The sequence below is a fragment of the Dipodomys merriami genome, unplaced genomic scaffold (assembly GCF_024711535.1).
Source record: "Dipodomys merriami isolate MVZ:Mamm:240054 unplaced genomic scaffold, mDipMer1.0.p SCAF_990, whole genome shotgun sequence".
Taxonomy (NCBI): domain Eukaryota; kingdom Metazoa; phylum Chordata; class Mammalia; order Rodentia; family Heteromyidae; genus Dipodomys; species Dipodomys merriami.
The window spans coordinates 178179-202175 of record NW_027206613.1 but is presented as its reverse complement, the minus strand read 5'-3'; the positions used below and the strand labels follow the sequence as shown (position 1 = coordinate 202175).

Below are 23997 nucleotides of genomic sequence, written 5' to 3'. Positions count from 1 at the left end.
GCGGCCGCGGCGGCTCCCAGCGCCCGCCGCGGGGCCCGCGACTCCGCCAAGCCGCCCCGCACTTCGGCGACCAGAAAACTGGACGGCGAAGCCACTGGAACGCACCGGGTGCGGACCGGAAGTCCGCGCGTCCCACTGCGCACGCGCCCAGGCGCCGCGGGGGCGCGGCCTCAGCGAGGCGGAGCCTCTCCGGGGGCGGGGCCTTCCGCTGGCCCTCCCCCGGGGCGGGGCCTCGCGCTGCCCGCCCGGCCGTTGGTTCCCGGGCGGAACGTTGGCGCGGCGGTGCGCGCTCGCGGCGGAAGGCTTGGCGGAGGCGCGGCCGGCTGGCGTGGAGCGGCGGCCCGGCGGCCCGGCGGCCCCGCGACTCGGCGTCTTCCGCTCGGCCCGGCTCGTCCGGCCCGGCGCACGGTGCCCTCCCGCCGACGGCCCCGAGGCCCCTGGCCGACGCGCGGCGTTGGCGGCGGCGGGAGCGCGGGCTCCTCCCGCGTGTCGGCGGCGCGGCGGGTGAGGAGCGCGGCGGCCCCGGGCCCCGGGCGGGCCGACCCCGAGGCGCCCGGGGCCTCCTGCCTCCCAGCCCCGGGACCCCACCCTCTCCGGGCGCATCCGAGGCCGCTGACCCAGCCCGGGCCCTCGGACCCCGCGAGCGCATCCGGGTCCCCGGCCCGGCCCGGCCCGGCCCGGCCCTCCGCCGCCGTCCCGGGTAGCGGCCCGCCGTGCCGGCGCCTGTTAGCGGCGACCCAGGCAGAGCCGCCCTGCACGGGTCGCCGGAGGACTGGGAGCGCCGGCCCGGGCTCCGGCCCCGCTGTGGGGAGGGGCAGGCCGGGCTCCGGCCCCGCTGTGGGGAGCACCGGCCCGGGCTCCGGCCCCGCTGTGGGGAGCGCCAGGCCGGGCTCCGGCCCCGCTGTGGGGAGCGCCGGCCCCGCTGTGGGGAGCGCCGGCCCCGCTGTGGGGAGCGCCGGGCCGGCCCTTTGTATTTGAGCGTGGCCCGGCCTGGCGCCTGGGCGCTGCCCCTCGGCTCTGCCACTCCCCCACGCCTCCACCTTCAGCTTTGGGGCCTCACAGACTTGTCTGCCTGGGCTTGCTCCAGCTGCGCCGCGCTCCCCCGGTAGCCAGGTTCCGGTGTGAGCCACCGGCGCTCTGCGCCAATCCTGGTGAGACTGGTGTGTGATGCCTCCCTGGGCTCGGGCAGATGAGAGCCAAGGGCCGGCCCCCGGGCGGCCGCCTGGCAGGAGTCTCCTTGAAGGTGGAGATTTGTGGGTAAAAGGTGCTCATGTGATCCTGGTGCCCGGTTCAGTTCTGTAAACCTGAAGAACAGGTGTCATGGCTGTGGTTGGGAGGTCAGAAGGCGCCAAATTCAAATAATGACCATTATTTCCTCAGGCTGTTTTTATCCAGAGTCTGTCCACTTGTAAGTTCCCTTCTGCCCTTTTCCCCAGGCGCTCGTGCTGGTCAGCAAATCCACAGATGTGAATGAAAGAAGACATCCTTCGCCTGTGGAAGAGGCCAGGTCAGGCTCCGTAGGCAGCACGGGACGGGTCCAGTGCTTGGCTTTAGTTCTGGACCACAGCCTTTGATTTCAGGGCTGGGTTGGGTAGAGAATTAGCCAAACTGGAGGTCTTACAGGGTGCTAACTGCCTGGGCCTTGAATGCACCAGGGCTGGGTGGGGTCCTTGGGAAGGGGTGAGGAAGAGCTCTGGAGGGCTTCCTGATTCCAGGGTGATCACTCACGGGGAAGTTGAGAAGTTTGTCAAGGTGAGCAGATGGAAGGCAGACTATGGCTAGGCAGAGCAGGGCTGTGGTATCTTGGTATGATGATGGGGGGGGTATGGAAGTGAAAGTGGGGAGAATCAGCCCCTTCCCCCCACAATGTCCTTGGGCCTTTCTTGAAATACTGCTGCTCAGTGGAGGTGGAAGACCGGAGGAGGAAATGGGTTCCCACTTGAGACCAGGATGGCCTGAGGACAGAGCTTGAGGTGTGGGTGGCTCAGAAGAGGATGTGGTAGCCCAGTGGGGTCTCTGAGTGGAGAAGCGGACACCCTGGGGGATGGGAGGCCATGGAAGAGGCAGAGGGCCCCCAGGGGCTGCCAGCTGTAAGCAGGAGGGTCCTGGCCCAGACAGTACGGGTGTGAGGCTGGAAGGACGGCCCACGGGACCTCCACTTGGCTGGGGGTGCGAGGAGCCCATGCCGTTCTCCTGATGCAGGAGAACTTTGGAAGGCTGTTACAGCGCTGTGTGGTGCCATCCAGGACGCCAGCCACAAGTGGCCCGCGGGGCCCTGAGAACGTCACACTAGTGACGGGGACTGAGTGTTTCTGGTGTGCCTAGTGTGAATGAGTTGTTAGAAGTAAGAAGGCCCTACCTCCCCCCAGGAGGTGTACAGTAGCAGTCTTTTGTAAACTCTTCAGTTATATATTTGTTATATGTATAATTCATTTTTATTTACTTTTTAAAAAATTTTATTACTGGTGTTTGAATCAGGAAGTCATGCTTGTTTGGCAGGTGCTCCGCCGCTTGAACGCCCTCTTCGGCTGTAGTTAAGTTTTTTGGTTTTTTTTTGGTCGGTAGTGGGACTTGAACGCTGTCCCTCAGCTCTTCAGCTCAAGGCGAGCGCTCTACCACTTGAGCTACAGCGCCACTTCCGGTTTTCTGGTGGTTTATTGGAGATAGGAGTCTCACGGTCTCTCCTGCCCGGGCTGGCTTTGAACCGAGATCCTCAGATCTCAGCCTCCTGAGTAGCTAGGATTACAGGCGTGAGCCACCAGCCCGGCTTGTAGTTAAGCTTTTTCTTGTTTTTTTTTTGTTTTTTTTTTTGGTTTTTTTTTTTTTTTTTTGGGTCCGGTCGTGGGGCTTGAACTCTGGGGCTTTTTGCTTATGTGGTGCTGAGGAATCGAACCCAGGGCCTCAGGCATGCAAGGCAAGCGCTCTACCACTGAGCCACCTTCCCAGCCCTGTAGTTAAGTTTTTTAAGTAAGGTCTCAAGGGTTTCTGCCCTAGGGCCAGCCTAGACCTTAGTGCTCTTCCCTGTTTTATTGTCAAGGTGATTAGTGGGTGGTTACGATCCTCCCAGTTTCTGAATAGCTGAGATTGTTGCTGTGAACTGTTGTGCCTGGTCATTTGTTTCTTTTCTTTTTTTTTTTTTTACCTTGGGAGGGAACAGACTTAGTGAGTTGCCTGGTAGTAAATGGTGCAGCTAGTACCTGGCCTTGGCTGGGTGCTTTCTGCTGTGTACTACTTCCTTCCCCTGCAGAACCTGAAGCAAAGTCTTCCTGCCACAAGAGTGAAGTGGCTGCATTGTTTCTAGTTGAGTTCTCCTTATCTGTCCCCTGCTGAGGTGAACGCCAGTAGCTGTGTGGTGAGCCAGCACACGGAAGGGCTGTGTGCCGTGGGCTCTTGGCTGCATGCAGGCTTTCCTAATGGCCACATTTTTCTGGGAAGTGAGTGGCGAGTGATCGATGGGGTGAGGAGGCTGAACTCATCCAGCCCAGGCTTTGCCTTGTGTGCTGAGAGGAGGAAATGGGTGTCCCACACTTAAGTGTGGGGTCCCAGTGGGCCAAGCCGCTCCCAGGACAGCACAATCTGGGCCTTGAGCCAGGACAGAGTTTATAGCTTGTCCCTACCTCTTTGGGAGATGTTAGCCATGTCCCTGCCTTTTAGAGTATTGGGTTTGCCTCAGATGAGTGAGTCTTTGGTACTGCCAAAGGTCTTCCAGCTCTAAGTCCTGTCAGAGGTTTACTTCCTTGCATCCTCTGTGGGTCCTTTTGGGCCGGGTGAATGCTGGAGAAGCATTTGGACCATTTTGCTATTGACCAGGCAGTTGTCACTAGGCGACATGTGTGACATGTCACAACAGTGAATGCTCTAGGGAGAGGCCTCTTCCTGGTAAATAGCAAGCATATTTGTTTGCCATCCTGAGCCTCGCTGGTGTTAGAGCAGGTGTCAGACTGTATGTACTGTTGTCCTTGTCAGAGGGCCCAATGTCAGCCTTCCTTTTTCTGGATGTAAAAGCAGTAGCCACTGCATTGGCTTCTGAGGATTAAGTGAGATAATGCATGTAAAGTCCTCAGTTTTCCCTGACAGTGACGTCATGAATGCCACATCTTGAGTGCATCTGTGGCCTCAGCGTTTGTTACTAATGAGATTTGTGGTTTTCTTGCCTTTTTTTTTTTTTTTTTTTGCCAGTCTTGGGGCTTGAGCTCTAGGCCTGGGCACTGGTCCTCAGCCCCGTTTGCTTTAGCACTCTACCACTTGAGCTACAGTGCCACTTGCGGCTTTTTTTGGGTGATTTAATTGGGCTGGCTTTGAACTATGATCCTAAGATCTCAGCCTCCTGAGTAGCTAGGATGATGGGTGTGCACCACTGGCACCCAGCTGCTGTTTTCTTTTCTTTTCTTTTTTTTTTTTTTTTTTTGGTCCGGTCATGGGTCCTGAACTCTGAGCCTGGGTGCTGTCCCTAAGCTCTTCAGCTCAAGGCTAGCGCTCTACCACTTGAGCCACAGCGCCACTTCCGGCTGTTTTTCTTTGCTTATGTGGTGCTGAGGAATCGAACCCAGGGCCTCAGCATGCAAGGCAAGCGCTCTACCACTGAGCCACCTTCCCAGCCCCCCAGCTGCTGTTTTCTTGCTTAGGGCCCATGTGTGCACACAATTCTGCTGGGGACATTAATTTCCAGAAACTGGTGAGCACATTTGATTGTTACAAGCTAGGCACCTTTTCTGTTGTAATTTATTTTAACAGAATAAAAAGGGATCGGACAAGTAGCATGTGTCAGGTGAAGAAAGCAACTTCATCTTGATAACTGGTGCTGGCTGAAATGACTTTTTCCCAGACCTGTGTTTAAGTTAACACAGTGTGGGGCTGTGCTGGGAAGCCTGTGGGACAGGGCCGTGGCTGCTGCGGCTGCTGAGGGTCAGGGAGGGGGTTAGTAGTTGATATTAGTTCTGGAGAGGGGCTTGCAGGCATTAACTAGTCCTGGCGGAAGCCTTATGAGTGTTAGCAATGACCACTAGTTCTAGAAGGTACCGTATTGCTGGCAACTAGTGAGGGAAGGGTCCTAACAGCTGAGAACTAGTCAAGGAGGGGTCTCAGTGGTAACTAGCTGTCCTGGGTACCTCTTACATTGGTAGGGAGTCAGGGGGAAGGGGTTTGCTCTCGGCTTATAAAAACAAGCTCACTTCCCATAATGTATCATTTCGAGTTGGTCTGTTCGGTGAACACTTACTTAGTGCTGAGTACTAAGGAAGCAGAGTGAGGAAATCTTAGTTATTGGCATAGCTACATTTTTTGTTTTTTTTGGTTAGTCATGGGGCTTGAACTGAGGGCCTGGGCGCTGTCCATGAGCTCTTTTGCTCAAGGCTGCCACTGGAGCCATAGTTCCATATCCAGTTTTCTGGTGGTTCACTGGAGAGAAGAGTCTCACGGACTTTCCTGCCCGGACTGGCTTTGAACTGCGATCCTCATATCTCAGCCTCCTGAGTAGCTAGGATTTCAGGCGTGTGGTTTCAGAGCTACGCAGAGGCATCTCGGCATGCCATTCACGTTGGGCATTGGATAAAAAGGCCAGGACTGCTTTCAAGGACAGGCGGTGCCTTGAGGTTTAGTTTTGCGTTGGGAACGGCCTGGCCTGCCAGCTGCTGACGCCACGGTCGCCACGGAGACCCATCAGGGCACGTCTGTTGTGTGGAGCCCGCTGGCTTGGAGGAGAGGAGTGTGAGATGGGAGCTGATGCGGAGGCTGGCTTGCCGAGAGTCCTGGAGCAGGCTGTGGAAATCCCCCAGTTGGATCTTGGTTTAAAAGCAAGGGGATACTTGGGGTGCTATCCAGGTTATTGTGAATGTTGGCTCTGCTCTGTGCACTGCTGGAAAGCAGGAAATGAGGTCACGTGGTGTTTAAAAAGAACCGTAGATGGCTAAATATGGGCTGCGGCTGGGCTGCTGCTGCTCTGCAGAGCCCCTGTCGGGCCATCTGAAGGCTGAGGGGTGTGGCTCCCCGCGGAGTGCGGCCCGCCCAGTTCTGCTGTGAGTTGTCTCAGGAGTCTGCCCAGTCTTCCTGCCCTGCCAGCAGTGCACGCTCTGACCTATAAGTGCGATGAGTATAAATGTGTGTGTGTGTGTGTGTCCACGCTCACCTGCAGCCCCTTGAACTCATGGCCTGGGTGCTGTCCTTTAGCTTTTTCACTCTACCACTTGAGCAACATCTCTCCTTCCAGCTTTTTGGTGGCTTATTGGAGGTAACGGTCTTATGGACATTCCTACCTGGCCTGGCTTTGAACCATGATCCCATCTCCCTTTCTCCTGAATAGCTAGGATTGCAGGCGTGAGCCGCCAGTGCCCGGCTTCTTGTGGGAACTTCGGAATCATTTGATTTTGGAGTTAGTACATACAGTCCAGGAAAGTTTAATTTGTTCCAGCTTTCTTGTAGATGTGTAAATAAGTGTGGCATTTAGCTTTTAGATGATCTATGCAGATATATGGAGAGCCAAAGCAGTTGACGAGAACAGAAAGAGCTGAGACTTGAAAGTCCTGAGCCAAGGTGACAGCACAGGGCATGTGGCTGAAGTCTGGGCTGTTGGATCTGTCGTGTGGACGAGGCAGGGGGTTATGCCTTTTCTGAAGCCATAGGTTTATGGCAGTGTGTGCGTGTGTGTGTGTGTGGGGGGGGGGGTTGCATCTTTGGAGAGGACAGCGGGGCTCGTCTTGCTCTTGCTCTGTCCTTGAGGGGCATTACTGAGGGAAGGCAGCCTCGGCCCAGGAAGCCCGGCAGGCTGGCAGGCCCAGGCTGTAGTTGGCAAGGCCGGCCGGTGGTTGGTGAAGTCGGGCATGGAAGGCTCATGGCTGGGGACCCACAGTGGCTCCTGAGATGCAGCCGAGAGGTATGGCGGCATACGGTGGAAAATCCCAGCATTTGTTCCGGCTCAGAAAGTTTCTAGATAAAAAATCCAGAGTGGGCTAGACCTTGTCTGCTGGCCGTGGCTGTGGAGGGCGGGAGATGGCGTTGGGGTGACGGCGGCTCGCTCTGGCAGCCTTCCTCCTCGGGCGGGCTTCCTGCACGAGCCTCACTCTCCTGGCCTGAGGATGGGGTTTCTCAGCAGGGGGATGGCCGCTGCCCTGCCCACAGACCCCTCCCACGAGAGTGGCCGCTGCTTTCAGGCTATGGGGGTCCCATTCAGCTCTCTAACCTAGTACAGCCTGTGGCCATAGCCCAGAAAGCGGAGTGTGCCGGTCAGCCAGTGCGGGTTAGAAAGCAGAGTGTGCCGGTCAGCCAGTGCGGGTTAGAAAGCGGAGTGTGCCGGTCAGCCAGTGTGGTTAGGATGGGGCAGGCCCGAGCCAGCGTCCTGCTGCCACCCGCAGGGACGCACGGGGGCGGGGGGGGGTGCTGCGTGCTGACAGGTCTGCCATGCTCCAGGTCGTTTTGCTTTTCTTAGGAAAGAGCCTCTAGCCCAGGCTGGCCTCGCACTCAGGACCCCCTTCCCCAGCCTCCTGAGTGCTGCGATTACAGGTGTGCTTCTGCTGTTCAAAGTGCTTTAAAGTCTTAAAATACTGTGTGTACTGTGCCGCTTGTCCTGCGCCAGGGACACGGGTAAAAGATCTGTGCTAGAGTTCAACCGTGAGTGCAGCCTTGCACGTCGAGTTACGAGTCGTTTTAGTAGCAGAAGGGACTGACTGCTGCATAGTAACACATGGGAACCCTGTGCACTAGACCTTATTTATTTATTTATTTATTTATTTATTTATTTATTTATTTATTTATTTATTTATTTATTTATTTATGTTGGTCGTGGGGCTTGAACTCTGGGCCTGGGCGCTGCCCCTCAGCTCTTCAGCTCAAGGCTTGCATTCTACCACTTGAGCTACAGCGGCACTTCTGACTTTCTGCTTATGTGGTGCTGAGGAATCGAACCCAGAGCCTCATGCATGCAAGGCAAGCGTTCTACCACTGAGCCACCTTCCCAGCCTTACATTAGGTTTTTTTTTTTTTTTTTTTTTTTTTAATTTTTTTTATTGTAGAGATACTATACAGAGGGTTACAGTTACATGAGTGAGGTAATGAGTACACTTCCACTTCCTCTTGAACATTGTTACCCCCTCCATTGTTTTCCCCCTACCATCCCCTCCCTCCCTCCCTTCCCCAAGGTTCTTTTTTTTTTTTTTTTTTTTTTTTGATCGTGATTAAGTGATTACTTAATTTCCGGAAATTCACAGTATTGTGGAATAATGATGCTCATTTAAAGTCACAAGTTCATTCTAACTTTCCTGGAGCAAATTGTCTATCACAGTCTGTAATATATAACGGTGCTCACATGTTATATACCATATATGTGATCAGCAGCATGGGGATATTTAGTAGTGGTTCAACCAGATGAGTGGGAGTTCTTTGTTTCTTAAGTCCTGTTAGTTTTGTCATATCACCTAACATTTTGGATTCATCATCCACTTATCAGGGAGACCATGTACTGTTTGTCTCTTCGTTCTTGGCTTACCTCGCTCAACATGATTCCTTCTAGCTCCATCCATTTCCCTGCAAATGCCATTATTTTGTCATTTCTAATGGCTGCATAATATTCCATTGTGTATAGATACCACAATTTTTGGATCCATTCATCTGTGGTGGGGCATCTAGGTTGTTTCCATATCCTAGCTATTGCGAACAGTGCTGCAATAAACATGGAGGTGCACGTGTCCTTGTATATTGGTTCCTGTTGTTCAGGGTAGATGCCTAGAAGTGGTATGACTGGGTCGTAAGGGAGGTCAATCTTTAGCTTTCTAAGGACCCTCCAGACTGCTTTCCAAAGTGGTTGTATGAGTGTACATTCCCACCAGCAGTGTAATAGCGTTCCTCGTTCTCCACATCCCCTCCAGCATTTGTCGTTGGCTGATTTGTGGATGTGGGACATTCTGACTGGGGTAAGGTGGTATCTCAGGGTTGTCTTTATTTGCATTTCCTTCACCACCAGGGATGATGAACATTTCCTCATGTGTTTCTTTGCCATTTTTATTTCTTCATTTGAGAAGTCCCTCTTTAGTTCCCTTGCCCATTTAGTGATTGGTTTGTTAGGTTTGGGAGGGATTAGTTTCTTGAGTTCCCTGTATATACAGGATGTTAACCCCTTGTCTGATATATTGCTGGTAAATATTTTTTCCCAATTAGTTGGTTGTCTTTCTAGCTTGGTTGCGATAGCTTTATCTGTGCAGAAGCTTTTTATTTTAAGGTAGTCCCATTTGTCGAGTCTCTCTCCAATTTGTTGTGACCCTGGGACTCTGTTCAGGAAGTTCCTTCCTGTGCCTATTAGTTCAAGTGTCTCTCCTACTCTGTCCTGCAGTAGTTTCAGAGATTCAGGTTTAATGTTAAGGTCTTTAATCCATTTTGAGTTGATGTTGGTGCATGGTGATAGGCTGGGGTCCACTTTTAGTTTTCTGCATGTGGCTGCCCAGTTTTCCCAGCACCAGCGGTTGAAGAGGCTGTGTTTCTTCCATTGTATGTCTTTGGCTCCTTTGTCGAATATCAGCTGGCTGTAGGCCTGTGGGTTTATTTCTGGATCTTCTATTCTGTTCCATTGGTCTTCGGGTCTGTTTTTGTGCCAGTACCATGCTGTCTTTGTTATTATAGCTCTGTAGTAGAGTTTGAAGTTCGGCATGGATAGCCCTCCCATATTGTCTTTATCCCCTAGAATTGTTTTGGCTATTCTAGGTCTTTTGTTGTTCCATATGAATTTTTGGACTGTTTTCTGTATTTCAGTGATGTACGTCATTGGGATTTTAATAGGAATTGCGTTGAATTTGTATATTAGTTTTGGAAGTATTACCATCTTTACTATATTAAGTCGGCCTATCCAGGAGCATGGGAGGTCTTTCCATTTCCTAGTGTCTTCTGCAATTTCTTTCTTTAACTTTTTATAGTTCTCATTAAATAGTTCTTTTGCATCTTTGGTTAGGTTAATTCCTAAATATTTTATTTTTCGGGAGGTTATTGTGAATGGGGTTGCTCCCTTTATTTCCCTCTCTTCCTGTACATTATCAGTGTATAGGAAGGCAACTGATTTTTGTGGGTTTATTTTGTATCCTGCTATTTTGCCAAAGTGATTTATGATTTCTAAGAGTTTGGGGATGGAGTTTTTGGGATCGTGGAGGTATAGTATCATGTCGTCTGCAAAAAGGGATAGTTTAACTTCTTCTTTTCCTATGAGGATCCCTTTAATATCTTTTTCTTGCCTTATTGCCCTGGCTAAGGGTTCTAGGACTATATTGAAGAGGAGTGGAGACAGTGGGCATCCTTGCCTTGTTCCTGATTTTAGGAGAATTGGTTGTAGCTTTTCCCCATTAAGTATAATATTGGCTATTGGTCTGTCATAAATGGCTTTTATTGTTTTTAGAAATGTTCCTTCTATTCCTATTTTCTCCAGAGCTTTTAGCATGAATGAATGTTGTACATTAGGTTTTAAATGATATGAAATTTTGGGGCTGGGAAGGTGGCTCAGTGGTAGAACGCTTGCCTTGCATGCATGAGGCCCTGGGTTCGATTCCCCAGCACCACATAAGCAAAAAGAAAAAAGCCGGAAGTGGAGCTATGGCTCAAGTGGTAGAGCGCTAGCCTTGAGCTGAAGAGCTGAGGGACAGCGCCCAGGCCCAGAGTTCAGGCCCCATGACCGGACCCAAAAAAAAAAAAAAAAAAGAATTTAAGTAAAAATTCTAGAGAGACTGTGCAGAAAACACTGCTCAGCAGAGGTAGGCTATAGGCTATGTAAACTTGGCTTTCTGGAAGCTTCTCATTTGCAGTAAGTGGTAGGTGTAGAGTTGGAGGTGGACTGGTGGGTTTGGCACGGACTGTGGAGATGCTTGGCCTGGCCGAACACTTGCTCTCTGAGACATGAGGTTGGATTCCAGCTGGCAGCTGAGGTCTGGCCCTTGCACGGTTGCTGTGGGTGCTGAGAGGTAGCAGGCCTCCTCAGGGAGCCCCCCTTCCTTGGAGCTCTGGCTGGGCGCTGGCTTTCCCTTGCGTGACTCTTGCTGTCCCTCCCTTCCTCCCTCCCTCCCTCCCTCCCTCCCTCCCTCCCTCCCTCCCTCCCTCCCTCTCTCCCTCCCTCCCTCCTGTGCTGTTGGTGTCTGTGTTTGTGGGCACTTCTCTGAGTGGTGTGTTGAGAGCCATTCCCAGAATGTGCCAGGTGCTGTAGCCAAGGCTGAGGAACATGGTTTGAAGCTGGCCTGGGCAAAAAGTTCTTGGGATCTCATCTCAATAAGTAAGCTGGGTGTGACGGTGGGTGTCTGTGATTCCAGGTATGTGTGAAGCCCTAGGTGGGAAGGTCTCGATCTGAGGCCAGCTTCAGACCCAGTCTGAAAAATAACCAAAGTGAAAAAGGGCTAAAGGCACGGCCGCCTGCGTCAAGCCTGAGGCCCTGAGTTCAAACCCAGTACCTCAAAAAAGGAAAGGAAGGAAGAGGACTTTGTGGAATGCTGTGGACACTGGAGCACCCGGCCGCAGCCACGCAAGTGAGCAGCGAGGTGTGCTCACGTGATGCTCACGTGACGCGCGCTCCTGCCGCTGGTGTCCTTCAGGTGTTGTAAAGTTCCTGGGCACGCAGGATCTTTGCTGCTCTTCCTTAGGGGCCCCGATAAAAGCGTACCCGAGCAATGGAGCTGCTTCTGATCATGCTTCTCTTCTTCAGATTCACAGATGGATTCACTGGAAAAGACGACACACAGAAGTGAGCAGAAGTCAAGGTAGGCAGCGCGTGGGCTCAGGAGGGTGCTTGCCGCCAGCGTGCCTCGGGGGGAAGGCCGCAGGACGGCTCACTGTGCTCCGCCGCAGCGCAGGCTCTGCCCTTCCGGAAAGCCGCGTGTGTGCAGCGACTGTCCTTGTCTCGTGTGCATGCAGGAACGGCGGGCTGGTGGCTGTGGGCCTGGCTTGGCTCGGGTGGGCAGGATTGACAGTGGCAGAAACGCCGCGCTGTCAGAGCCAACCGGCATCACTCGCCATCCCGGTTTGTGCTAGCAGCTGCTGGCAGCCTCGGCTGTGAGAGGGCTGTGTGCACGCACGTGCGTGGCCCTGGGGCCGCACGGTGGGCGAGGAGCGGCCTTCAGAGGACCTGGGTGGGCATGCGCGGCAAACGCCCCGAGGACAGTGCGTGGGCCTCACGTGTAAGCATGCCCCAAGGGCACACCCGGCCCCAGCGAGCACTGTCCTCGGCTCTGCTGTACACAGAAAGTTCTTGAAAAGCCTCATCCGGAAGCAGCCCCAGGAGCTGCTCCTGGTCATCGGGACGGGCGTCAGCGCCGCCGTGGCCCCCGGCATCCCCGCGCTCTGCTCCTGGAGGAGCTGCATTGAGGCCGTCATCGAGGCCGCTGAACAGCTGGAGGTGCTGCACCCTGGGGACGTGGCCGAGTTCCGCCGGAAGGTGATGAAGGACCGGGACCTGCTGGTCGTGGCCCACGACCTCATCCGGAAGATGTCGCCCGTGAGTGGCACACTGGGGCTTCTGGTTCGGGGCCGGCTTGGGGGAGCTGAGCTGGGCTGGGCTGGGCTGGGCTGGGCAGGCTGCGGACTCCTCAGCCGGGCCGCCAGGCGCAGTCCGCGCCTCCCCAGCTGGCTCTTGGTAAATGCAGCTGGCTCTGAAGAGTTGAGGGACTGCGCCCAGGCCCAGAGTTCAAGCCCCACGAGGGGCAAAAAAAATGAACTCTGTGGTCCATGGCTGCACCTTCTGTTGGCTCTTGATTGTGGTGGTCTCCTGCCCCCTACTGGTTGGGTAGTTGTAGTAGAGGCTGGGTGACCACAGGCGCCCCTCCTCCCCCCAGCACGGTAGATAGGAAGAGGGGCAAGCTCTCAGCCCCCGATGGCCCTGCTGGGGTGCTGGGTCACTCACCCAGGGCGGTGGGCGGCCCACGTGCTGGTGGGCACTGACTCTCGCGCTCTCTCCCCAGCGCACAGGAGACGCCAAGCCCAACTTCTTCCAAGACTGCCTGATGGAGGTGTTCGACAGCCTGGAGCAGCACATCCAGCACCCCGCGGTGCTGCACTCCATCCTCAGCCTGATGGACAGGGGCACCATGGTGCTGACCACCAACTACGACAACCTGCTGGAGATCTTCGGGCAGCAGCAGAACAAACCCATGGAGTCGCTGGACTTGAAGGACAAGTCAAAGGTAGAGCGGGGTGGTGGGCGCACCCGGAAGACTTTCCACGTGGGCCTGAGCCCACAGCACGAGGCTGAGCCACACTCAGGGCAAAACCGTGCTTGGTCCTATAAACCAGGTGCTGCTCTCGTTTTCCCATCTGTCCTGGACATGGACTCCTGTAGCCACCGTGGGATCGGCGGATATAAATAATACGCACAGCCTCCCACTCATCCTAGCTATTCAGGAGGCTGAGATCTGAGGATCACAGTTCAAAGCCAGCCTGGGCAGGAAAGTCCCTGAGACTCTTACCTCCAGTTAACAACCAGAAAACTGGAAGTGGTGCTGTGGCTCAAGGTGGTAGAGCGTTTGCCTTGAGAGAAAAAGTTCAGTGACAGGGCTGGGAAGGTAGCTCAGTGGTAGAGCGCTTGCCTTGCATGCCTGAGGCCCTGGGTTCAATTCCTCAGCACCACATAAGCAAAAAGAAAAAAGCCGGAAGTGGTGCTGTGGCTCAAGTGGTAGAGCGCTAGCCTTGAGCTGAAGAGCTGAGGGACAGTGCCCAGGCCCAGAGTTCAGGCCACACGACCAGACCCCCCCCAAAAAAAGTTCAGTGACAGTGCCCAGGCCCTGAGTTCAAGCCCTTTGACTGACAAACATAATAATAAATAATAAGGAAAAGCAAGGCGCCACAGTCTTAGTACTGGGTCTCACAGTGCAGCACAGGCTGGCCTCAAATTTGAGAACTTCCGGTCTTATCCTCCCAAGTGCTAGAATTACAGGCATGTACCACCATGTCTGGTTTTCCTTAAATCTGTAAACTGTTTTTCAGTGTGATGATGATTCTTTTCGTTGTACTACACTAGCGCTTGATCTTAGAGTCTGGGCGCTGTCTGTGAGCTTTTTCTTTTTGCTCAAGGCTAGTGGTCTACCACTTGAGCCACAGCTCTACTTCCAGCTTTCTTCGGTAGTTTCTTCTGTAGTTTAGCGGAGATAAGAGTCTCACTGACTTCCCTGCCTGGGCTGACTTTGAACTGTATTCCTCAGATCTCAGCTTACTGTGTAGCTGGGATTACAGGCATGAGCCACTGACGCCTGCAAGTGTGATTCTAAGACTAAGTTATGATTTTTACCTGCTTGTCAGCCTATTTTTACTGTCTTAATGCTGCAGAGAAAACTTGTATGCTTGTCTCTCATTAAGTTCCTGGAGAAGTGTAGGACCTAGATGTGAATATTCCAAGATCCAGGATACATATTACCAGAGAATTACCTATTGCACACCCAGCCAGCTTCGTGGGAAGGCCCACGTCTCATCTTTTGCTGCCATCGGTGTTATTAAAGAAGTAAAATGTCCATTGTGCACTGGATGGGTGACGATCTTACGCTGTATTTCCAAGGTGGAGCATAGTCTGGTTTTATTGGCTGCTTGTGCATTTGTTCCCATGTGCGTTAGGCATCACTCCTGCCGCTGGGCAGCTTCTCCCAGTGGCTGTGTGGAGCGAGGCCCTGTGAGGCGTGCCCGCGGTGCCTGTCAGCGCCGCGCGCCTGCTCTGTGTGGAGCCATAGTGGTGAAAGTGTGACTGCTGCTGAGAGGGGCCCCCGGCCGCCGCGGGAACATGCCAGACAGCAGAGCCCGCGGCCACGCTGCACAGGAGCTTCCTTTCTCCAGGGCTGATGGAGATCAGGGCGCATTTCCTAACCCCGGCCGTTGGCCTCTTGGCGTGCTCTTGGCAGGTTCTTCAGTGGGCAAGAGGCCACATCAAGTATGGGGTTCTGCACATCCACGGCCTCTACACTGACCCCTGCGGCATGGTCCTGGATCCCTCGGGGTACAAAGACGTCACTCAGGACCCGGAAGTCATGGTAGGGCTGCTTTGGTTTCATCCTTTGGGGAGCTTGTGGTTGCAGCTGCGTGGCTGCCGTGTCTGTCCCACCCCTGAGCTTCAGCCCTGGCACCGGGCCGCGTGTGTCAGAACCATGTCTGGTTTTCCATGGTGCCGGGGTGGGTCCCAGGCCACAGTCCAGCCCTTCCTGCGTCCAGCGAGTGGGTGCTCCAGGAGAGAGCACCGAAATCCTGCCCTGCTCCCGCCCCTCCTCACCTCTCTACCATCTCCCCTCTGAGCCCCAGCCTTCCCCACTGAGCTGCTCTTCAGCCTGCCAAACTTGGTGATGCTTCCTGCTGCCCTGGCCGTGCGGGTCTCTGTCCTGGCACTGGGCCGCAGTGTCTGAGGCTCGCTCTCCAGATGCGGGGCAGCTGCGTGTTCCCAGTGACCTGGCACAGGCTGGCCTTCACTATGTCTGACCTTGGTCACTGTGCCTCTCCTCGGCTCCCCCCCGACTCCCCAGGCCCTGTCCACCTGGGTTCCACAGGAACAAGAGCCCAGCTGGGGTCCACTGAGACTGGCAGTGGCTTCGGGGCACTGGGCTGCCCCAGGCCGCAGACGCGTGCTCACCTCCGAGGCTGCTTCTAGGGGAAGTGTCCTTCAGGGAGCCTGGGAGGGGACAGGGCGCCACAGCCCCACCGCCGACCTCGCGTCTGTTCTCGGCTTCTCAGGAGGTCCTGCAGGACTTGTACCGCACCAAGTCCTTCCTCTTTGTGGGCTGCGGGGAGACGCTGCGTGACCAGATATTCCAGGCGCTCTTCCTCTACTCGGTGCCAAATAAGGTGGACCTGGAGCACTTCATGCTGGTGCTCAAGGAGCACGAGGACCACTTCTTCAAGCACCAGGCTGACATGCTTTTGCACGGGATTAAAGTAGTGTCGTATGGGGACCATTTTGACCACTTCCCAGGATACATGCAGGACCTGGCCGCCCAGCTCTGCAAACAGCGGAGTCCTGGTGAGGGGTTTGCTTCCCTTTCTACGAGCAGAACATACCATGATGTTCACCAATCTAGTTATTACCTTAAAAGTGTGTCTTCAGCTGGGTGCCAGTGGCTCACACCTGTAATCCTAGCTACTTAGGAGGCTGAGATCTGAGGATCAGTGTTTGAAGCCAGCCCAGGCTTTAGAAAACCCCGAGACTCTTATCTCCAATAACTATTCAGAAAAAGCTGCAAGTGGCACTGTAGCTCAAATGGCAGAATGCTAGCCTTGAGCACAAAAAGGCTCAGGAACAGCACCCAGGCCCCAGGGCTATTAAAAAAAAAAAAAAAGCCTTCATAGGCTAGGCTTGGTGACTCAGGTCTATAATCCCAGCTACTAAGAGGTGGTTGTTGGGAGGATTGTGGTTGAAGCCAATCCAGGTTCAAAGTCCTTGGGACCTCATCTCAGTCAGTAGGTTATTGGTACACGCCTGTCTGTGAGTCTGTCCACTACCAAGCTGTAACTAGGAGGATTGCTTTCTGAGCCCAGCCCAAGACTACTGAAAAAGGAATAAAGCAAAACAGGGCTAAAGGTGTGACTCATGTGGGTGATTTCTTAGCAAGCACAGGCCAGTTCAGACCCTAAAACCAGGAAAAAAAAAAAAAAGAGAAAAAGCGTCTGTAATGAAAAAGCATACTATTGGGGTAAGTGGTTTGATAGTTGTACTTTATAACTATACACCTAAGTGTTAGATGCATTGTTCATGTTTCTGGTTATCTTAACCAGAAAACACTGCCAGGCCTTTATTTATTTATTTATTTTTTGGTCATGGAGCTTGAACTCTGGGCCTGGGCACTGTCCCTCAGCTCTTCGGCTCAAGGCTAGCGCTCGACCACTTGAGCCACAGTGCCACTTCTGGTTTTCTGGTGGTTCACTGGAGATAAGAGTCTCATGGACTCTTCTGCCCATGCTGGCTTCAAGCCATGATCCTCAGATCTCAGCCTCCTGAGCAGCTAGGATGACAGGCGTGAGCCGCTGATGCCTGGCCCTCACTGCTGTTGTTTTTTTCCAGATGCTGAGCGAGTGGACAGCACTACATTGCTAGGTGAGGCTGATCTGTTGTGTTTGATGGTTTTCCCTGCATCTTCTATTAACTTTATGTAGCTGTTTGTAAAATAGTGTGTATTAAACACTGCAGGAGAGAGCACCAACAGATCGCTTGAGATGACCCCTGCACAGGGAAGGGGGCAGCCCTCCCCTCCACTTCCGGCACTCATTTCTGTTCTAGAACCAAGATCTACAGGGCGTGGAGCAGGGCTCTGTGTGTCAGGCACCATGCCTGGTGCAGTCAGCTAGGGCTGCTGTCCCTTAATTGGAAGGGTCCAGCTTTCATACAGAGTTTTCTCTCTTTTTTTTTTTTAATACTGTTGTTGGGGCTTGAGCCTGGACCCTGGGTGCTGTCCAAGAGCTTTTCTGCTCTGTAGAGCCACAGTTCTACAGCTGGCTTTTATTTTGCTGCTGTGAAGTTCAAGTCTAAAGTCAGAGATTCAAGGCAACTTTTAGCTGTGAGCCTTTATTTAAAAAATAACCTGTTCTTAAGCCGGGCGCTGGTGGCTCACGCCTGTAATCCTAGCTACTCAGGAGGCTGAGATCTGAGGATCGCGGTTCAAAGCCAGCCTGGGCAGGAAAGACCGCCCGGGCAGGAAAGACTGTGAGACTCCTATCTCCAATAAACCACCAGAAAACTGGAAGTGGCGCTGTGGCTCGAGGTAGAGCGCTCGCCTTGAGCTGAAGAGCTGAGGGACAGCGCCCAGGCCCAGAGTTCAAGCCCCACAACCGACAAAAAAAAAATAACCTGTTCTTGACACAGTGGTGGAGAGGAGAGGAGCTGGGGAGCGGGCCTGGCCTCCGGGAGCCCGATGGCCGCAGCCCTGCGCATTGCCTATGGCTTCCTGACGCCCCAAACTTCCGGGTTTCCATTGCTGGGTAGGCTGTGCCTTCACCCCGTCGGGAGCCGCCCTCGGGCGTCCTGAGCGCCCCACATTGCCTGCACTCCCAGGCCTCGTTGACTGTGCGTGTGAATGCCGGCAGGTCAGCCCTGACAAGCAGGGAGCACAGAGCCTTCCTGTGGCTGCTGCGAAGGCCGGCCCTGCCTGGCCGTCTTTCCCATTGAACAAAGCGGGGGTCTTCTTCCATGTGGTCCTGACTTTGTGATCCTTTTCTGGTGAAATGGCAAGTTCTCCAATTCCTGGGTTACTTTCCATTATAAATGGGCCTAAACCAGCGGCCACACAGCTCGTGTTCCAGATGAACTGGTGTCACCCTTCGGCTCAGCCTCCCGGAGGGTCTCAGGCCGGGGCCAGATCTGACGTTGTTGCTGAAATGTGCAGCGAGCGGCGTCTCGTGGAATCCCCATGGAGCCTGGCTGCCTCTGCGCCCGGGGCAGTCCTCAGTCTGCGCGTGGTTACCCAGCAATCCCCGCTTCTCCGGACTCTTCCAGAGGCCTGCAGACCGCTTCAAAGGCTTCTGAGCCACACCACTCCCAGCTCTCTGTGTTAGTCTTCTTTTCAGTACTGTGATAAAATACTGAGAAAAGCAACATAAAGGAAGAAAGATGGATTCTGCCGGGTCCTGGTTCTGTGTCAGTTCTCGGTCACGGGGGGCTGGTGGACTGTCCGGCGCCGAGGCCCCACACAAGTAGGTGCAGAGGAATACAGAGAGAACAGGAGAATGGCGCAGGCCGGGACGGCAGAGCCCTGCGCTGCTGCCCCAGCCGCTCTGCTCCTCCTGTACCTCCTGCTGCTCGGCCTGTCCAGCCTCCACTGTGAGCACACCATAACAAACGCGTCTGTTAATGAGTTTTCACCTTTCAGGTAACGCGTGTCAGGACTGTGCAAAGAGGAAGATGGGAAAGAATGGAATGGAAGTTTCAAAAAAACCCAGATCATCAGATACTGGTACTATGTTGTCTCAGATTTGTCTTGTTGGGGTGTTCCTGACTTATCCCTGCTGCTGGAGGACCCACCCCCCACCCCCTTTTAGAATTTGAGCATGTCCTGGCAGAAAGCACACTCCATGTGCGCACGAGCGTTGTGGGTCAGCTCAGGCCAGCCACAGGGTTGGGGACATTGCCTCACACCAAGGGCAGCCCAGCTGAGGGGTTTCCACACTCTGAGAAGGTGCGCACTGCTGCCGGGCGCCGCCACCATTCACTTGGGCCCTGGCAGCCTCTGCCGCGCAGATCCAGGCAGCAGCCACTGCCGCCTCAGGGGTGGGGGGGGGGGGGGGAGGGAGGGGAGGGAGGGGAGGGAGAGGTGTGCGGTTGATGTTGAGCTCCTAAGAAACATTGTGATGCGGTTTCTCAGCATGTTTTCAGCTGAGCTTTGGTGTTTTGCTTCAACAGATGATGCTGGAGGGTCTTGAAATCTTTAGAACCATGAAGAGCCTGCAACGTGAAGCCGCCTTCTGCAGCCACAGTGCCGTGCCACGCGACAGGAACTCCCGCCCCAGCACTCACCTGGGGCCGCAGGGCTGCACGGCGGCTGTTTGCCACGTCAGGCACACCGCGGGGACCAACTCAGCAGGAGGGGACGCCCCTGCGGTCCCCGTTGCTACCCCGTGTGCTCCCCCGTTCTGGGGTGGCGTTTCCCTTGTATAGGGAGAGAGTGAGGACTGGCCAAGCCAAGACAGAGCTGGACCTTTAACCACCTGTCAAAGTGTGAAGTCCGGGCAGTCAGAGGCCTTTTCAAAGTGGATTTGGTGTGCCAGGCCATAATGACTGACGGTGAGGGGGGTACAAGTGGGGCACGAGACCAGGTAGAAGCTCCCCAAATCTCACTACTGGGTGGAAGGCCCGGCCTTTCTGTCCTCTTACAGCGCTGCCCCACCCCTCCGCTGGTGGCTCGCATGGAGAGGTCTGTAGGGACCTGGCACACCATAAACTAGCCCGGCCGGGCGCTCTGTGCCTGGGGCTGCTTTGATTGTGACAGTGGCATCCCGGTGGCAGAGCCGTCTCTGGACACAAGCCTTGCAGGTTGTAAGTTGTGGTTGCGGTCTTTGATGACATTTGCCTGTGACATGCTCATAGCTGGAGGAAAGTGAAGAACAGGAACGTGAGTTTGGGGCATACAGGGACTGGGAGAAGCCAGAGCCGTGTTGATCCTCCTGCTCCTACTACGCATGGAAAAAAAATCTTTTTTGTCACTCCGGTTATAAATAAAATTTTAACGTTAACCTTGTGTGCTCAAATTTCTTTAGATATGGCAAGATTTTGAATAAGCCTTAGGACTTAATGAGAATTTTTTAGCCAGAGTTGCCACCTACTTCTGAGATAAAGTACCACTTTAAAAAGCAAGCATTAATCCAGAGGCTCACACCTGTAATCCTAGCTACTTAGGAGACAGAGATTTGAAAATCAGGGCTCGAAGCCAGACCTAGCAGAAAAGTCCTAAGACTTATTTCCAGTTAGTCAAGTGCCAGACTAGAGCTGTGGCTCAAGTAATGGAGCCCATCAAAAATGTTGAGAGCAAAAGGCTGTGAGTTGGAGCCCCTGGTACTAGCACATGCATGTACACACACAGCAAGCATGAATTACTTTGTGTGTGAATACTGGGGTTTGGACTTGGGCCAAGAGCCTCTTTAGCTTCCACTTAGGCTGCAGTCCATCACTTGTGCCACAGCTCTACTTCCATCTTTTAGTGGTTAAGTGGAGGCAAATGTCTCAGACTTCCCTGCTAGGCTAGCTTCGAACCAGTCCTCTGATGGATGGATATTTGAATCTGAATGCTGTCCCAACAGTAACTGTAGCAGTTACTAGCACAGAAGGTGCCTAGAAATAGACAAGCTGGACACAAAACTGGGTGAGTAAATCAGCCCGGCAAAGAAAAGCTCCCAGTGTCCTGCTAAAGAATCTGTCATGCTATGATGACTGGCCTTTCCTGTTGTGTTTTGTTCTAATGGTCTGATAGTCCCATGATTAGTATAAATTAGAAGGAAACTGAGCACGAGGTCAGTGAAGAGTCTAGCCTTGTTAAGGCTAGATTGTAAGGTGGTTGCATTTTAAGTAGTTGCTAGAGGCATGAGAAGGTCCTTGCCAGGGTTATCTTGGTCCTTCTTCAAGGTGGGTGCTAACCTGTCCTAGGTGGACTCTGGACGCTACCCAGCTGTCCCCACCGGCCTGGCTCCGTGATCGTGAGCCATCCTGCACCCAGTTCCCACCACCTCTCCGTTAGCTCCCTTGGTGGAGTATCATCTTGGGGTTTGTGTGGCTATTTTGAGGTGGGTGTGAATGATGCCCACAAACACACTGTCCTTTCCTACATGCATCAGGTCTGGCTGAGAAAGCCGCATTCTTAATAGAAATGAGATCTGGAGACATTTGAAATCAAGCCGGCTATTTTTATTGATATTTTCAGTATTAACATAGTTCCTCTGAAACAGTTTCCCATAAAAAATGGTTTCAACTTACTAACCTTTACCCTATCTAAAAACCACGTCTTTCGGCAGTTAAGCACTTTAATATTTGAGTGTGGGAGATGTGGATTTCATCAGCACCACAAAAATCAACCTTCAACAAGAGGCATTTTCTTTCAAAATACTTCAGTGTGCAAGGCAAGACCAGAGTGGAGATGGAAAAACTTCTGACAAACTTATCCAAAGTGGAACCGAACAGTGGCACAGCGGCAGCACTGTCTGTCACACAGCCTTCCCTGTGGCGAGCCCGGACATGCCTCGCCCACGGGCCACAGCTCTCTGGCTAGAATAGTGATGAAAGGCTTTGTTAGTCTCCACACAGACCTGGGCTTGTAACTGGGTACTAATCACTGACCCCACCTCCACTGGCCGGGGATGGCCACCTCTGGTTCCTAACGGGAATGGGAGTCTCTGGACTCTTGAGCATCCTGCTGTTTTTTGTCTTCTTGGCCTGGGAGGTCACATGGATACCGAGAAAGATCCAGAGTCAGAACTCGGCTGAACATGCAGTCATTGTGCTAAAACAGAAAGAACAGTTTAGGGCTGGGAAGGTGGCTCAGCGGTAGAACGCTTGCCTTGCATGCATGAGGCCCTGGGTTCAATTCCCTCAGCACCACATAAGCAGAAAAAGCCGGGAGTGGCGCTGTGGCTCAAGTGGTAGGGCGCTAACCTTGACCTGAAGAGCTGAGGAACAGCGCCCAGGCCCAGAGATGAGGCCCCATGACTGACAAATAAATTACATGAACTAGTTTTAAAAACGAAAACAGTTGCCAGGTGCCGGTGGCTCGCACCTGTAATCCTAGCTACTCAGGAGGCTGAGATCTGAGGATCTCGGTTCAAAGCCAGACCGGGCAGGACAGTCCGTGAGACTTATCTTCAATAAACCAATAAAACCGGATGTGGCGCTGTGGCTCAAGCGGTAGAGCACTGGCCTCGAGCTGAAGAGTGCAGGGATAGGGCCTAAACCCAGAGTTCAAGCCCCACGACCGACCAAAACAAAAAACAAAAAACAAAAAAAACAGCTGAAGTCCTCTGTAATTTAGGGGAAAGGATTAGTGCACACAAATAAGGCCTGAAATGAGGGAGTCTGGATTTTTGTTAATAAAAAGGACTCTCCTTTTACCTAAAAGGTCATGAAGAGATAGATGTTCCCTGTTTATACCAGGATTTTTCTTTTAAAGGAAAGTTGATTTAAAAGTATGGAACACGTCGGGAATTTGTGTGTCGTCCTTGCGCAGGGCCAGGCCAATCTTCTCTGTATTGTTCCAATGTTCGTGTATGTGCTGCGGAAGCGAGCGCTGCACCAGGATTTTTTAATCTGGTATGAGGACTTCTACCCCATGTAGCCTATTTCTGGATGGTCCTCTAACAGCAATGTAAGTTAAATTTGATCTTAGCTTCAAGGAACATTCAGGAAGTAGCACCTGCGCCTGAAAACCCAATGTCTGGAAAGCTGCTCTACCTTGGCAGCTCAGGTAAGTATCTGAATAGCTTAAAAAGGTGTTGCATATTCTAAAAGCTACTGTGCCACCTGGAGCTTCTATGGTTTTTCCTGCTTATAATGCATTTGTTTTGCCTAAGACATTAGAAACATCAGATAATCATATTAAGTTTGTTCTGTATAAGTTAATGTATTATTTTATAAAAAGTCATGGTGCTGTAGAGTTAATTTGTCCTTAAAATACATCTTAAATATTTTTCAACTGCAGAAACCCAGCAATATCTGCAGCTCAGGCTGGCAGGTACAGGGCATGCTGGGATGGATGCCTATGGGGTCTGTGCGCGTACCTCAGGATAGATGCCGATGAGAGCGTCCGCTTTGGAATAGAACTCTTCTTTCAGGGAGATGATGATCATCTGAAACTGTTCTTGAGTCTGCTCTTTGATGTAACTTGACACCTGAGAGGAAATGAGCACAGTTCACCAGCAAGCCAAGGGCTCAGTTGGGGGAAAAGTATGGTCTGTAAGTAAACACTACTTCTACTTGAGCGCTCATTTTAGGCGAGAACATTTAACACTTGCTCTTCTGGCCATTTAGTAAACCCCATGAACTTCTAAAATATGAGGTCAGTCAAAATAAAACTACCATGCAAACATTTTATGAGGGTGAAGAAGGGCTTCTGCTTCCTCCTGAGCCTGAAGGTGGGGGACATGGCAACCGTATAGATATCAAGATACAAGGCGTGCTTTTTTTTTTGTCGGTTTGGGGCTTGAACTCTGGGCTTGTGCGTTGTCCCCGCGCTCTTCAGCTCAAGGCCAGTGCTCTACCGCTTGAGTCACAGCGCCACTTCCGGTTTTCTAGTGGTTTATCGGAGATAAGAGTCTCACGGACTTTCCTGCCTGGGCTGGCTTTGAACCGCAATCCTCAGATCTAAGGTGTGAGCCACCAGTGCCCGGCTTAAGGCGTGAAGTTTTGAAGCAGGAAAGGCAGCTTCAGGGGAGAAATGAGTCACCAGATTTCCTGAGGAGAGATTGTTCCAGGCAATCAGGCCGGAGTCCCGTCAGCTGCCTGCATCCATCAAGGTTTAGATGACAAGCATTTGAGGCAGAAAGGTGGGGAGTGGGTCACCACTGCAGAGAGCGACGAGGGAAGAGGAGAGCTACTCTGGAAGGATAGTGCTC

The 23997-nt window shown here is 53.0% G+C and overlaps 2 protein-coding genes and 1 non-coding gene across 7 annotated transcripts in view; 1 reads left to right on the top strand and 2 right to left on the bottom strand.

Annotated features, from left to right (window-relative positions):
* Positions 1–20136, top strand: LOC138822157 (protein FAM118A). 5 transcript variants are annotated; one of them, XM_070014720.1, is made up of 10 exons: positions 1–108; positions 1437–1507; positions 11657–11711; positions 12193–12445; positions 12909–13130; positions 14832–14960; positions 15652–15937; positions 16976–17008; positions 18777–18860; positions 19307–19412. In XM_070014720.1, exons 2-10 carry the CDS (start codon positions 1471–1473, stop codon positions 19324–19326), a joined length of 1119 nt encoding a protein of 372 aa, XP_069870821.1. In that variant the 5' UTR covers positions 1–108; positions 1437–1470; the 3' UTR covers positions 19327–19412. The 5 variants fall into 5 exon arrangements, with proteins under 5 accessions (XP_069870821.1, XP_069870819.1, XP_069870824.1 ...); XM_070014718.1 differs by lacking the exon at positions 1–108 and adding an exon at positions 319–504; XM_070014719.1 differs by lacking the exon at positions 1–108 and adding an exon at positions 918–1151.
* A 1143-nt stretch (positions 20137–21279) lies between these two features.
* Positions 21280–23997, bottom strand: part of LOC138822151 (structural maintenance of chromosomes protein 1B-like) — a 62892-nt gene continuing 60174 nt past the window's right edge. The window contains exons 24-25 of the mRNA XM_070014712.1: positions 23164–23274; positions 21280–21893 (exon numbers count right to left, since the gene is read on the bottom strand). Of these exons, the coding sequence (XP_069870813.1) occupies positions 21768–21893; positions 23164–23274 (237 nt within the window). The 3' untranslated portion in view covers positions 21280–21767. The remainder of the gene's footprint in view (positions 21894–23163; positions 23275–23997) is intronic.
* On the bottom strand, positions 22569–22674 carry LOC138822159 (U6 spliceosomal RNA). The gene has a single exon (XR_011370366.1). It is a non-coding gene; the product is annotated as a U6 spliceosomal RNA (small nuclear RNA).

What these genes read in the sequence shown, in the direction of transcription:
- LOC138822157 (XM_070014720.1), top strand. Translation starts at nt 1,471, where the DNA reads ATGAAAGAAGACATCCTTCGCCTGTGGAAGAGGCCAG. An exon ending in CTGCAAACAGCGGAGTCCTG is followed by an intron (nt 15,938 to 16,975) that starts GTGAGGGGTTTG and finishes GTTTTTTTCCAG; the next exon opens with ATGCTGAGCGAGTGGACAGC. An exon ending in GGACAGCACTACATTGCTAG is followed by an intron (nt 17,009 to 18,776) that starts GTGAGGCTGATC and finishes TTCACCTTTCAG; the next exon opens with GTAACGCGTGTCAGGACTGT.